Source organism: Sander vitreus, chromosome 10 (assembly GCF_031162955.1).
Source record: "Sander vitreus isolate 19-12246 chromosome 10, sanVit1, whole genome shotgun sequence".
Taxonomy (NCBI): Eukaryota; Metazoa; Chordata; class Actinopteri; order Perciformes; family Percidae; genus Sander; species Sander vitreus.
In genome coordinates this window covers 31,279,667-31,294,320 of record NC_135864.1, presented here as the reverse complement: position 1 = coordinate 31,294,320, position 14,654 = coordinate 31,279,667, and the positions used below count along the sequence as shown (strand labels likewise).

The window sequence follows — 14,654 nt, the reverse complement described above, 5'->3', positions numbered from 1 at the left end:
TGATTCCAACAGGAGAAGTGAACGTGAACACGGATTATGAGCTATCCTTTCACCCCATAGTCCCCAAAGTAAATATCGGACCCGTTCGTCATAAGCCACACATCTCCAGAACGTTCTGACACTAAAATGGCATTTTTCAGATGGACACATCAGGAGAAAATTAACTTTGTTCCAGACCTGTTTTTGTCTCAGGACCTAACTCTCGTGAGATCTGGCAACACAGAGAAGCTGACGTCAACTAACGTTCGTGAACAACGACCCAAAACAACTAATCTCCGTGATGCTAAATATGTCTTTCAGCTGTGTAAATATCTTACGTTAGCAGAAGACATTATTAAGTTATACAAATATAACTTTTCATCCATCCACACAACGTTCACTACACTTTCAAACTAGGCCACGCCCCTTGAGGAGACAGGAAGTGTGTACCGTTTCATACCATTGGCGCTGCTTGAAATGCGCTATCTTTAGTGTATATATATATATATATTTGGCATCATATCCAGAAGCGCTTGGTTGGGACTCTTGGCGTCACTATTTGACGCTCTGGGTCGGGGACGTACATTTAACATGACATGACATGTAGACAGAGAGCAACATTAGCGTTTGTTAGTTGAACATAAGTAACCATTATTCCATTATACCAATAACCAATATTCACTCGCTCTTTAGTAGGGCTGGATGATACCACCTAAAATCTAAATTAATCACGATTAATTGAACATTTTATCTCGATTACGATTATTTTGGTTTTGGTTTTGTTCACTGACAAGCTTTATACTGTTAAAATGCTCAACTATTAAAGGTGGGATAGTTTTTTGTAATGAAAGAGTGCATATCTTATCTCTGTGATTTTAAAATAATTGAAGGAGACTCACACAGATGAACTTTTTACGGTTATTTATTGAATATTTCAAACAATTGCATTTTTTGCAAGTACTTTTTTAAAGATTTTACATTTCACAATTATTGGTTTCCGTCAGATAGTTCATGGATCTCAACATTTCCGGCCGAAATTTCACAGAGAAAGCGAGAAAGAAAAGAGATGGAGGGACTGTGCTTTGTTGTTGCAGGAAACAGTCAGCTGTTCCACAAACTCTCGGGCAGTTAAGTGTTTGGGTTTGGTTTTTTAGACTTCCTTGTGGCAACAATAGAGGCAGAAAGGGTTAGTGTTTCCTGTACGGGATTCTCACACCACCTCAAACAAACTGACAAGTCTGAGCACTGCTTACATAATTGGACCCCGCAGGGTGACATCGTGTTGAGTTTTTCCAAAAGTAGAATCGGTTCAAACTTTTCGCCGCAAGAAGTAAACTATTAAAAGTAGAAAGTCGGCCAGGAAACATGAGAGTAGTCATCTGATAGTCAGATGGTTCATCCAATCACCTACCTAACAGTTTCCAACAGACGTGGGGGACTCAAGTCGCCAATTTGAGGACTTGAGACTTGCTTGACTTACATTGATAAATGACTCGACTTGACTTTGACTTGAGACAGATGACTTTAAAGGACTTGACTTTTTATTGATGTAACAGCCAGACCGTATTCTTATTCTTTTTAAGGTATTGAGAAGTTACGTTTTGTTTTTGGAAGCGCCACCCTGCCAAGTTGCAAGGCAACCTTCCAGAGCGCGGCAGACCAGCAGAGTTAAACGTTCAAAATGAATGGAAAGACCTGCGTTTTCGCCGGACCCTCTGAGGACCGACGCTCAGTGTGTGCATGCACGCTTGCACTGGGCAGAGTTACGTGAGTGAAGTACATGAACACACACAGTGGGGAAAGTAACAGGATTAAAAAAAACTAAATAACCGATAAAATAAATTGTCAGTTAGAGGTATTGAATTTCAGTTTCGATTAAACGTCCAGCCCTACCCTTTAGCTTAGTTTTTGGTCTCCACCAACTCCTGAGGGAAATATCAGGCTCTTTAGCTGCTAAAAGCTCCACTATGTTCACCAGCTAGTAACTTGGTCTGTCTGTGGCAAAGAGCAAAGAGAGTGAACCAAAGAGAGTGAACCAATACAGTAAAGTGGTGTGGGCTGTAGTCTATATATTGATAGCGTTCTACTTCGGGGATTGTTCAGGTGCCGCCGGAAATTCAACCGGATGAGGACTATGGTTAACTGCTCCTCAGATCTCTGCAGGGTGAATCCAGACAGCTAGCTAAACTATCTGTCCAATCTGAGTTTGCGCGACTGAAACAACCTTTGAACGTACACATGTTCAACCAAAACAAGTTCCTTCCCGAAGCTATTTTGCAGAGGCACCGTTGCTCCGTCCGGCACTTAGCGATTGTGATTGGCTTAAAGAAATGCCAATAAACCAGAATACGTTTTTCTCCCATCCAGGAATGCTGTGTGGGCTAGCCAGACCCTCCTCCGCAGCGCTGTGGAGGAAGGTCTGGCAATGCGAGACTATGCGGGCTGTACAACCAAAACAATTAGCTCTGATGACTGAAACCCTGTTGCAAGTAATATTTCTCTGAGATCATCACTACAGCTCTTCCACATTAGTCATTTACTGCTATTAAATGCAATAAAAAGTATTGATTAGTGGAGCTTTAAAATGACCCTTCACTCTAACAAGCTGACTGTTTGGATACATAAGGTTACAAACTACGATGTCTGCAAGCTCACCGCTGTAGCAGGACATAACTATTTCTAACGACGGCAGAAGGATCTTAATGCAACGACTCCACAAGCATTTGCCAATAAATCGGTACAGCTGATGCTAATTTGCACTGGCTTATCCAACTCAAAGATGCTCAATGTAGCAAATGGATATGCAAATTAGCATATGACATCATCTGGCACCTTCGAGCAACACTTATCGCTGCCTTCCCTCAAGCAGCAGCGACACAGATGCCAACATTACGTGTTTAACCTACCAGAACTAAAGTTAGCAGCTAAAACATCCCAGGAAACTTCTGGTGACATTTGCACCATTTGCCCTTTGCTAAATACACTATTTTGTGGTACAGTTAATTTGTTAAATCCAAGCACGACTTTCTTCTTGTAAAAGTGGGAACACAAAGTACAAAAGATACATTTTAGAGCAATAAAATCATATCTCAAATCAAAGCTCTTGCTTTACAGCAACCAGCAAGTATCCAAAGTGCTTTACATCAAAGATAAGAATAACCCTAACCCGGACTGGGTCAAAAATTCCAGACTGATCTCATGAAGTGGCGTATGTATGACACTCCAATTTGTATGCCATTATTGGCGTGTTATCAAGATGCATACTCACTTTTTAGCGTGTTTATCAACGCCGTTTGGCCTCCTTTGACTTACATTACCTTGTGATTGAGTGTCAATTTACGGCGTAGCGAGTAGTATGAAAGGGCGAAAATCCGCGTAGGGAGGTTGGTCGGGGTGGTGGATGGGTCAAGCACAGGACTTTCACCCAGGAGACCGGGGATCGTGTCCCGCGTGTCACGTTTCCTAAACTCAACCGTCGCTTTCTTCTTTTACTAAACCCAACCGGTTTTTCTTTTCCTAAACCCAACCCGCTCAAAATGCGTACAGATAACACGCCACTTGGCTTTAGAAAGTGGCGTGTACATTTTCTAAAGCCAAGTGGCGTGTTATCTGTACGCATTTTGAGCGGCGTATACAGCGGACGGGTTGGGTTTAGGAAAAGAAAAACCACTTGGCTTATTAAAGTGGGCGTGTATGTTTACGCAAAGTCATGATGTCATGTTGAAAATTCAGCCCTGCATATTTTTGTACTGTATTTTTGGTCGCGAACAACACACATACTGGGTCAGGCTAAATGGGGTGAGTCCAGACCTTCCCAACCACCTTTTTCCACCTATGGATGTAGTACTGTAGCGAGTAGGTCCGTCTAAATTCAGTTTAACCAGCTTCCTACGCTGACAGACGTCTTTTTATAAATTTAAATGCCCACGTCGACTTATACCAAGCTGGTGTGTTATATAAAGGCAAGATCTTTTCATGCAAAAAGGCATAAATGAATGCTTTCTCTGGAAGCAGAATTGATTTGGCTGGTGTTAGCCTCATGGTTATTACTGACTCAAGGTCTTGGTCTACCCTGCTTCTTATTTACCGCTACATTAGTGGTGAGGCGCCACGCGCACCTCTACACACACGCCTGACGGAAACACCTCAGCGGGCCTTCAAATCAGTGTGAAATTACATCAGCTCTATACTTTGAACTACATGTAAATGAAACTTGTCACAGTGCTGTTGAAAATGTCACCTGTCACCTCCATGTTTACCTTCTCGCAGCCTCGCTCGCAGGGCCTCGCAAATATACCTGTATATCCACTCGACTCCGGTGTTGTTCACCTGAATCAGAATGCAGTGGAGACTACTGAATGTCACTAAAAGCTTAGTGACCTTCGTGTACCCAGAGGAGACCCAGAGGAGAATCAGAGTAACTGTAAGTGAGTTTCATTCTGGACAATGATTGGCTCCAAACTGGTTGTGATGTCATACGTTAAACACAGATTTAAGGTGAGCTCAGAGAAGCTTTAGCATTCGGAATGTGAAAACAGACTTCTTGTATCAAACTCTGCACAGCCAAGCTCATACATCCAAGTGAATTTACAATAAGAAAAATGAATTTTTGAGGGAACTTTTGAGGAACACGCCGACTTATTGGGACTTTAGCATATTCACCGTATCCCCCAGAGTTAGATAAGTCCATACGTACCCTTCTCATCTCCGTGTGTGTCGTAACTCTGTCTGACGCACCCACCGCTAGCCTAGCTTAGCCCAGATCCTGGAGGTAACCAGCTCCAACTAGCCTACTGCTCCCAATAAGTGACACAATAAAGCCAACATTTTCCTATTTACATGTTCTAACCGTATACAAACTGGGAACTATATTCTCAGAAGGCGAAGCACTGCTACTTCTGCTACTTGGGCGGAGTGATTTACTCACAGCACCTGAGAAGCCCCGTGGTGAGGAGCAGAGAGTAACAACGGTGCTTTTCAGGTGATGAGCTAATCACTCCGCCCAAGTAGCAGTGCTTCGCCTTCTGAGAATATAGTTCCCAGTATGTATACGGTTAGAAGATGGCTGCGTCTCATGTGACCTTGTTATTTGTATACGCTGTGACTATACAAAAAAACATGTAAATAGGAAAATGTTGGCATTATTTTGTCACTTATTGGGAGCAGTAGGCTAGCTGGAGCCGGTTACCTCCAGGATCTGTGCTAAGCTAGGCTAGCGGTGGGTGCATCAGACAGAGTTACGACAAAGAACGGAGATGAGAAGGGTACGTATGGACTTATCTAACTCTGGGTTAGGTTAACTTATGGTGAATAAGATAAAGTCCCAATAGGTCAGCATGTTCCTTTAAGTGTTAAACGCGTGTTCTAACTATGGTTCTAATTTTACTTTTAAAATAATGTATTCTTATCGGCATGCTGTTGGTGGCTTGTATATGTAATGAAACAACAGTATTAACAGCTAAACATTACAATCTCACATATCTCACACTGAATTAATCCTCTCTCACAAACACACACAACAAACACTTGGGAATAACGGGCTCAAATCAATAGTTCTATTGTGCTAACAGAAGGCTTCCACATTAGTTTAAAGGCCTATTGCACACACCTCAACACACACTCACAAAAATCACAGAACCGTGAGCCAAATATTGAGTATTTCAAACACATTCATGGCACGTGCACTCATTTGAAAATCGTTAAAATGGAAAATCAATCATGTTGATTCACTCCACAGAAATGTATTTTACTGCTCTTGCACTTATGTGACACATCAGGACAACCACTGTTACTCCTGTTACTATGATGCCAAACCTTCAGTTTACACATTCAATAATCAAAAGGGTATATGTGGACATTTAACCTTGTGTGCGTCCATAAAGTGAGCAGCAGGATTCTCACAGTCTTTCATTTGGTCTCTGGTTGTTTGGTTCAATCCTCCGTTTTGCTGCCATTTGCCGTTTAAGCTACAGAACCCATCCAATAACTCATCTAACCAGAACAAATACAGCAGTGATAAGGTACCGTAATCAGTCAGTCATTGTCTTCCTCTATCCCTCCCTCCTTACTCTTGTCATCGTCCTCTACACCCCCCCCTCCCCACACACACAAACACACTTCCTATAATCAGTCTCCCCTTTTTCTCTCATATCCCTCTCTTCCTCTGCCTCAGTCCTGCATCGAGTTTACATTTTCCTTCCAATAAATTCTCCCAGGAGTAAATATGAGAGGAGTGAAAACTAAGTGGTAAGCAGGCGATAACGGTGCATCCATGGATGTGTGGGTGAAACAAAGTGAAAGGAAACCACTCACGGCCATGACTGTGCTTACTCTCTTTCTCACCCTCCATAAGAAAGTGTTGAAAGTAAAGTACATTATAATACCCTCCCAGTCTCCCTTTGCTTTTTTCCTTCTCGTTGTGCCATATGCTCAAAGCGCCATCTCGGGCTCATTTGGAGTGCACACACACACACACACACACACACACACACACACACACACACACACACACACACACACACACACAATCAAAGCACAGGAACAGCTGGCTTGCTCGATATGGATGACTACTCGGCCTGTCAACCAGTTTCATACAGCACACAAACACATCATCATCATCAAGCCTGGTGTTTCTTGCTGTTTTGAAAAGGAAAGTGAGTGAGTGAGAGATAGATAGAGAGAGAGAGAGAGAGAAAGAGAGAGAGAGAGAGAGAGAGAGAGAGAGAGAGAGAGAGAGAGAGAGAGAGAGAGAGCAGGAGAGGGAGCTAAGTGAGTGAGTCAGAGAGAGAATTGTGGAGGAGTTTGGTACTGTCAGATTCATTTGACATTTCAATTAGCCAAATGTGTGAATATTCACCATGATATCGTTTAACAAAATAATAATGGATTCGGAAAAAAAAAAAGAGAGTTGCTGGTATTATTGTATCGAAAAATGCAAACATGCACTCAAACCTACGACATCAGAAGCACAGACAGCATGTGTCACTGTTAACCAGCTCAACCAAACGCTCCTGAAGACATTTTAGATTATTTTTTTGCCATGTAGGTGTGGTTTATAGCCTTAGTATAATGTTAAGGAGGAATGGGTTAATTTAAGTGCCAATTCCTAAGAATAAAGTTATAATAATACAAGTTATTACCATATGATTGTGCATATGGTTAAATTAAATAAACTATGTAAATGGCAGTGTATCCAAATAATAATTAGTCTACATCTTTGTTCTGTCAATTCAATTTGTTTTAAACAATAACACTTTATGTCAGCTGTCATCCTCAAACAATGCAAAATGAAGAATTAAAGGTGCACTTATCATTCATATTCATTACGCATGAGGAAATTAGGTGAAGGGAGCTGGGTTTTAATTTCTCCATGCACTTTAAAGACAACATGGCTTGCTGAAACTAATTAGGTACGTCGCATTTAGAATGCATGGAGAAATTAAAACTCAGCTGGAGGAAAACATGAATAACTTTTAAAAGACACTTGAAAGAAAATGTATCTTGGCAAAACCTTTTTTTCCACCTGGCATTCACCGGAAATTTGTTTTAGTGTTCCGACCACCATTCATTACTAGACTTTGATCTGGATAGTAATCAGGGTTTTCCTCATTGTATTGCAAGCCTGGTGGACCACCAGGCTTTAGTGCCCCCCCACCACCAGGCTTAAGCCATTGGGAATAATTTTTTTATGAAGTTTGTTAAACTGCAGTTACAGTGGGGCAGCCCGCTTGGAAACGTAGACGTAGTCATATTTTGAAATCTCAAGTTAGCTTTAAGCACTGACTTAATGTAGGGCCCTATGGAAGCTGTCTTATATCTATCTTATTTTTTTTATATTCTCAAGTTCACGATTCCGTCCATGATTCTGGTATCACAGAAACTATTGGGCTCTACATTAATGCTGCCATCGGTCTGTGACTGGCCCCAGGCAGGCCCTTGTCAAAAAAATAAATAAAGACACTTGTCACTGGGCCTAACAATTTTTCTGGGGGAAACCCTGGTAATAGTATAAGTCATAGTGGTTGTTCTCTTACCTCCCCTGCGTGGCTGAGACTCAGTTTTGGCAGTTTATTCTTCGCATTCCCAGAGTTTCCTCCATAAGACTGACTGTTGTTAAATCCCTCTGTGGCCACTAAGGGGGGTTTAAGCTGGGGAGAGTCACTAGGCGCCTGGTCCTGGCCATCCATTGGTCGGACATACGCTGTGGGCTTCTGCTGGACTGCGATGGGCTTCCCTGATAGGCTACCAGGTGGGAAGGTAGGCGTGGTCAGTCCGGATGTGGGAGTGGTTAGACCAGGAGTAGGCGTTGTCAGAACTGATGTGGAAGCCAGCGGAGAGGAGGATGTAGAGAGGTGACAACCTGTCTCATTTTCTAATGGGGAAGATTTAAAATGTCCACCATTTTCTGTGTTAGTGGAAGACTTAAAATGGCCACCGTCCATGGTGGAAGATCGAAAATTGCCACCATCTGTGAAGAGAAGGAAAACGGAGAAAAATCAAAAAAAAAAGTAAAAAATAACCAAAACAACACCTGTTATAGGAGAATATTGCTCTGCTCTGTCAAAATCTAATGACGGTTGAATGCCAAAAATCCTTTCTCCCAGATGGATGGAAGCAATCACAATCAAAGCAAATTATGTGTTGCTTGGTGGTTCAGAAATCAACTGAAAGATGTGGTTATCATTGGATGCAGATGTTATTTTCAGAAATCCCGCCCAAAAGGTGATAGAGTCTGTTTCGCACTGAAAATTATTCAGTGAAATTATTCATCAGCACTCATGGCTCCAGCAAATACAAAGATTACCCATGCATATCAAAATGTAGGAAGTCCTCTTTTTGTTGTGTGAATGGCAGGTTAAATTAACCACATTCTGAGATATTCCCCACAGTTAAAAGAATAGTTAGACATTTTGGGAAATGTGCCTATTCTTGAGGAGAGATGAAAAGATAGAGCCCACTCTTGTGTCTCTACGCTAAATATAAAGCTAGAGACAGCAATTTATTAGCTTATTAGCCACGTTCACGTTGTGTTGTTTTGTATTGTAATCATAAAGACCAAGTGAAAAAACATTCATGGCAGCCTCTTAATTGTAGTTCAGAGATGGAGATATTCAGAATTTCTGACAGCGACCACATGTTAAAAAGAACTAGCTTATTTGTCAACAAACGTTAGCAAAATGGCTGCAAAGCTCAAATCGCTGGCAGTTGCGTAAAAAAAGTAGCTAATTTAGGATATTTGAATAATGTGACTACAAGACTTAGGAACATGGGTAACCATCTTGGAATGCTTGAACACTCAATGTCTAAATAACAGGAGGTTTTCCTGTTCCTCCCATTCTGCCGACACTGCATGAATGCAACATTAGCTTAGCATAAAGAAGCAGCTAGCCTGCTTCCATCTAAAAAATCAGCCCACTTTGATATAACATTTTAAAATTGAAAGGTGCTAGTAGGTACAACACTGGACAGAGCCAAGCTAGCCGTTTCTCCATGCTTTCAGTTGTAATGCTATGTTAAGCTAAGCTAACTGGCTGCTGGCTCTAGCTTTACATTTAGCAAACAGATACAGGAATGGTATCAACTTCTATTTTTCTAAAATGTAGAGGTGCTGGTAGGCAAAACATGTTAACGATGGACAGAGCCAAGCTAGCTGTTTCTCCCTGCTTCCAGGTTTTATGCTATTTAAAGCTAAGCTTACTGGCTGCTGGCTCTAGCTTTTCATTTAGCATACAGATACAGGAGTGGTATTGACTTTGTAAAATTTAGAGGTGCTGGTAGGCAGATTTTTTTTTGAACACTGGACAAAAGCTAGCTGTTTGTTCCTGCTTCCAGTTTTTATTTTATGTCTAACTGGCTGCTGGCTCTAGCTTTACAATTTGGCATACATATATACAGGAGTGGTATTGACTTTTTTATTGACATTAAAAATCTCAACAAAAACAATTCTCAAAATGTCAACCTATTCCTTTGAAGCCTTTCTGTGAAGGGCTTACCTGGGAGCGGAAGGGCTTTGGACGGATGCGAAGAGTGCCTTCTCCCAGAAGAAGATGAGGAAGAGGAGGACGAAGAGGAGGAAGAAGGGCTCGAGTCCCCTTTTAGACCAAGTTCATCTTTAAGGGAGCTAAACAGCTCTTCATGACGTTGCATTTGCTGCTCCTCTAATAAAGACATTTTCCCTCTTCCACTCGCACTTGCTGTGACCTGCCCCTGCCCGTTCTGTGCTAACCCCAGAACGAGGCCTGCTCCTTGGGCGCTCTGTCCGTGGCCTGCCCTTGACCAGTCCATGGAGCTCCGAGACTTTTTCGAATTCTGATGTGGGATCGTTGTGGCACTTGTTGACGACGCACTCGAAGCGGGAGGTTGCATGGAGGTTGACGATGAGGAAGATGAATTCCCCATCCTCTTGTCCACACCTCCCTCTCCTCCGCCTCCTTCACATCCACCCGTTCCTCCTCCCAGGGCTTCGTTGAAAAGCTGGGGCTCCATGGCGGGTCTCTCTGCCGTTGAAGTGGTCGGAGTCTGCAGGTTGTTGCTGCCTTTGGGGATTCCCACCAAGTGGCTCTGGTTGGAATGGCTGGTCAACAGGTCTTTCATTTCTTCGTAGGAGCCCAATGTGTTCTGGACCCGACTGGCCAACGCATCACCTTTATTAGTCTAAATGAAAAAAAAGCAAGAAAAAGACAAGAGGGAGGGAGGGAGAGAGAGAGAAGAGTATTAATTAAGTCTTCCATTTTTCCATTTCTTTAGGCTTGATTAAAGGCCCTCGTTATTCACCCGGAGAGGAACAGTGAGAGACAGATAGGGTGGCCACTGACCAGACATCAGGACCAAATGATTAATGAAACACATGTCGCTCTTAAGAGGGTCCAGTCCAGGCTGGCGCAGTAAAATTAATGGGGCAGGAATCATTATTAGCCTGACCCCAGATTCTCAAGCAATCATGGCATGGAGGACAGTGCGGGCCTCACTGATCTATGACGGTGCAGCATCTTCCGCTGCTACGTGCTATTGTGGAGACGTCCCTCAGAATAGCTCAAGAGTACCATCTGTGTCAGTCATTGACGGCTTCTTTAATGATGAAACTACACGGTTCGGATCATTTGGCGTTTTTGAAAGGACAAGGGTAATCAGCAGGGGTGTTCAGCAGATCTATATGTGGAACCAGATTCCTGCAAAAAGCCTTGGGAGAGGAGGGGGAAAAAAAACTGAAAACCAGTAGATTGTTATACCACCCTCTGACATTTATTTTCTACCTGAGCAACACATTGGGAAGCAAATATTAATCATGGGCCAAGTCTGAATTATGCAAGATCTACAGCCTGTAATTTCATTTCATCATGAATTACAGACAAATGACGAACACTTAACACTAACTAATTTTATTGTACATAACGTTTGTGGTTTGATCAATAGATCCAGCCATAAAGGCATGTATTTGACAGCCTGTGCTCTGCTAATCACCCCTGCGGTAACATGAAGTGGCTGTCAAATAAAGCTGCAATAGGTTTAAAGGTTGAAACAAATGAGAAGGAGTGAATAAGACTCTTTATCTAATTTCCATGACAGGGTGAAATTGCCTGTATTTGGAGAGGTTAATGAAATCATGAATAATGAATGCACGTTCATAGGAAATAGGAGCTTAACTAATCTTAGGTCATATTTCTGGAGAGAGCATCAAGTTACATGTAATAATAATAATAATAATGAATAATCCCTGCACTGATTGTAGCGGAACTTAACACCAATCATGCAGATCTGTGAGAGGCTGTCAGGGTTGATTTTCAAACTACATCTATTTTCACTGTGGTCAGAAGACTAAAACCACACATCTTCAATTGTAGGTTCAACTAAATTATTATCAGTTATTGAACATGATCCATGATTTTCCTATGCAAACAGCTTCAGTCAATAACTAAATAAATATATTTGTGTGTGTGTGTGTGTGTGTGTGTGTGTGTGTGTGTGTGTGTGTGTGTGTGTGTGTGTGTGTGTGTGTGTGTGTGTGTGTGCGAGCAGGTGTGTGTGTGTTAGACATTCATGTTTTATTCCACAAATAAGCTGATTTATATTTGCTAATAATATGTTGGAATCATGTTAACACATTTTAATAAAAATAAAAAAACTTAAAAAATTACCAATTATTTGGTGGCCCCCCTGCAGTAACTCTGAGGACCCCCTGTCAAATATCTCTGCTATAAAGTATAAATTACACCACTTATAAATTAGAAATTCCACTACGAATTGCGCACCATATTTCTTCAAAGATACCGAGGTGGTCTAATGACATTGAACCCATCTATAATTGGCTTTAACAATCATCGCATTTTCTACTGCTTCTAAGCTGCAGTGGAAAGTATATATCAGAAAGAGCTTTAAAAGCATATTGGGTGAAAAGTTAGGAGACTTATCTGGCTATTTATTTTATTGGTTGTTAAAAACGGCGCTTGAGAGGAAGAAGTTCCGTCTCAGCTACTAGATAATCCTTATTGTGTCTGTAAATGTAAGTGGTACACAACCCTCCATTATCTCGCACAAATGCAGTGAATGTAAAGTGTATATATATATACACTCATACATTTATGAACCCATGCTAAAGTTGACTAAAAAGAGGAATAAAAAAAATCATCTTTTGGAAATTGATCTTAATGCCTTAATTAAAAAAATGAGGAAAAATCCAACCTTTAAGGACACCAACGTTCTTTGTGAATGAATAATGTATTGTAAATAAATACATTGACATGGGGTACTTTCCATAAAATCATCTCTCGTGCAAATCAAACCAGCTATTAGGCTAACTGAAATAAAACCATGCCAGTCTCTAGGTATGGTGAAGGGTATGTGATGATGTGGGGGGGCTATTTTAATTCCAAAGGCCAAGGGAATTTTATCAGGATGCATAGTATCCTGGATCCATGAAATAACTGGCCTTTCAAAATAAAACTCTGCCTGCCTCTATGGGAATTTAACATAGGGGTGTACTGACTTATGCCCCCTGTATTTTAAGGAAGAACATTTATTTATTTACAATACATTATTCATTCACAAAAAAATTGGTGTCCTTAAAGATTGGATTTTTCCAAAAAAAATTTAATTAAGGCATTAAGATCAATTTCCTAAAGATGATTTTTGTATTCCTCTTTTTAGTCAACTTTAGCATGGGTTCATACACTTGGGTGCCACTGTGTGTGTGTGTGTGTGTGTGTGTGTGTGTGTGTGTGTGTGTGTGTGTGTATATATATATATATATATGTATATATGTTGAAACCTTGTATCTCCATATTTTTACACTTTCATTTTTTTCTCCATAAATCAATGCTATTGGTCACCCTTTACGTCCATCTCTGTGCTTCACGAATATATAAACAGTGATGAGGCCCGAGGACTAGGGTAGATAGCTCATTAAAAAAAAGTCAACACAAATCTATGAGACTGGAAGCATCATTCATCTCTTCTCTCATGTCTCTCTTTGCCCCACTGTATCCTTCATTTTTACACTCTAATAACGCAGCGAAACCATTCAAAATACCCAAAAAAATGAAACAGGGCAAAGAATCAACCCTATTTACAAAAGATTCATGCAAGAAAGGAGAGAATTGCTTTCAAATAATCTTAACAGATGTAATTTCTGTGTGTGTGTGTGTGTGTGTGTGTGTGTGTGTGTGTGTGTGTGTGTGTGTGTGTGTGTGTGTGTGTGTGTGTGTGTGTGTGCAGACACACAAACACTACACACCGTGGCGAGCCAAAGTTAGCTGTGAATAAATTAGCTCATCTCTTCTCCATCTCATGAATAAAAGATCTGGTGGCTGAAGAGGAACAGAAAACACATTTACAGAGAGGCAAAATGGAAAACAGAGGAGAAGGAGAGGATGAATACCTATGTGTGTGTGTGTGTGTGTGTGTGTGTGTGTGTGTGTGTGTGTGTGTGTAAGTGTGTGTGAATAGATCATCCCAAATAGCTGCTAACAGCATAACGCTCTTTAACAGGATTAGAAGAGGGATTAGCTTAATAGCTGACAGAGAGAATGAATACTGGAGAGGGAAAGAGAGGGGGAAAGACACAGAACTAGAGTGACAGACACACGATAGATACACAGGTACAGCGAGAGACTGATGGTAGAAAAAATCAGCAAGAGAGAGGCCGGCAATGATAAAAAATAATAAAGGGGGGGCTGATATAGATCTCTAAAGGAGCAGTTTGGAAATTCAGTCAAAGATTCTCTATTACTAAAGATTACACGCTGTGTCAAGACCAACCCGTTCTCACTCCCAACTTGTAAAATATGGACGCTTACCCTACAGTCACATTAGCTACAAAAGAGAGCGACATGCACTCGCTTGTGGGCACTCCTGGGCGTGCCTAGCCTACCCCTGGTTGCTTGGCAACAGTAAACAGAAATTCGCCGGTGCTACCTTCAACCACGTCTTAAAAGTTACTTCAGAGGTATTGTTAAGTCACAAGAACGATGTTTTTGGATTTAAAGGTATTTATTTCTCGATAAAAGTAACACAATATATGAGATTAAATGCCAAACATATCAGATATATACATAAATATGAAGCGTTTTCCGCCATCTTGAATTATTTTCTTTGACTCGATCCACTGACATATGTCACGCTGCCTTTACTCCGATTGGCAGTCGTTTTGTCGCATCGCTCAGCATTTGCATAAAATAGAC

At 41.3% G+C, this 14,654-nt stretch overlaps 1 protein-coding gene across 1 annotated transcript in view; it reads right to left on the bottom strand.

Annotated features, from left to right (window-relative positions):
* aff2 (AF4/FMR2 family, member 2) overlaps positions 1–14,654 on the bottom strand; it is a 218,296-nt gene that overhangs the window by 137,854 nt on the left and 65,788 nt on the right. Inside the window, exons 3-4 of the mRNA XM_078261117.1 lie at positions 9,972–10,632; positions 8,013–8,446 (exon numbers count right to left, since the gene is read on the bottom strand). Of these exons, the coding sequence (XP_078117243.1) occupies positions 8,013–8,446; positions 9,972–10,632 (1,095 nt within the window). The remainder of the gene's footprint in view (positions 1–8,012; positions 8,447–9,971; positions 10,633–14,654) is intronic.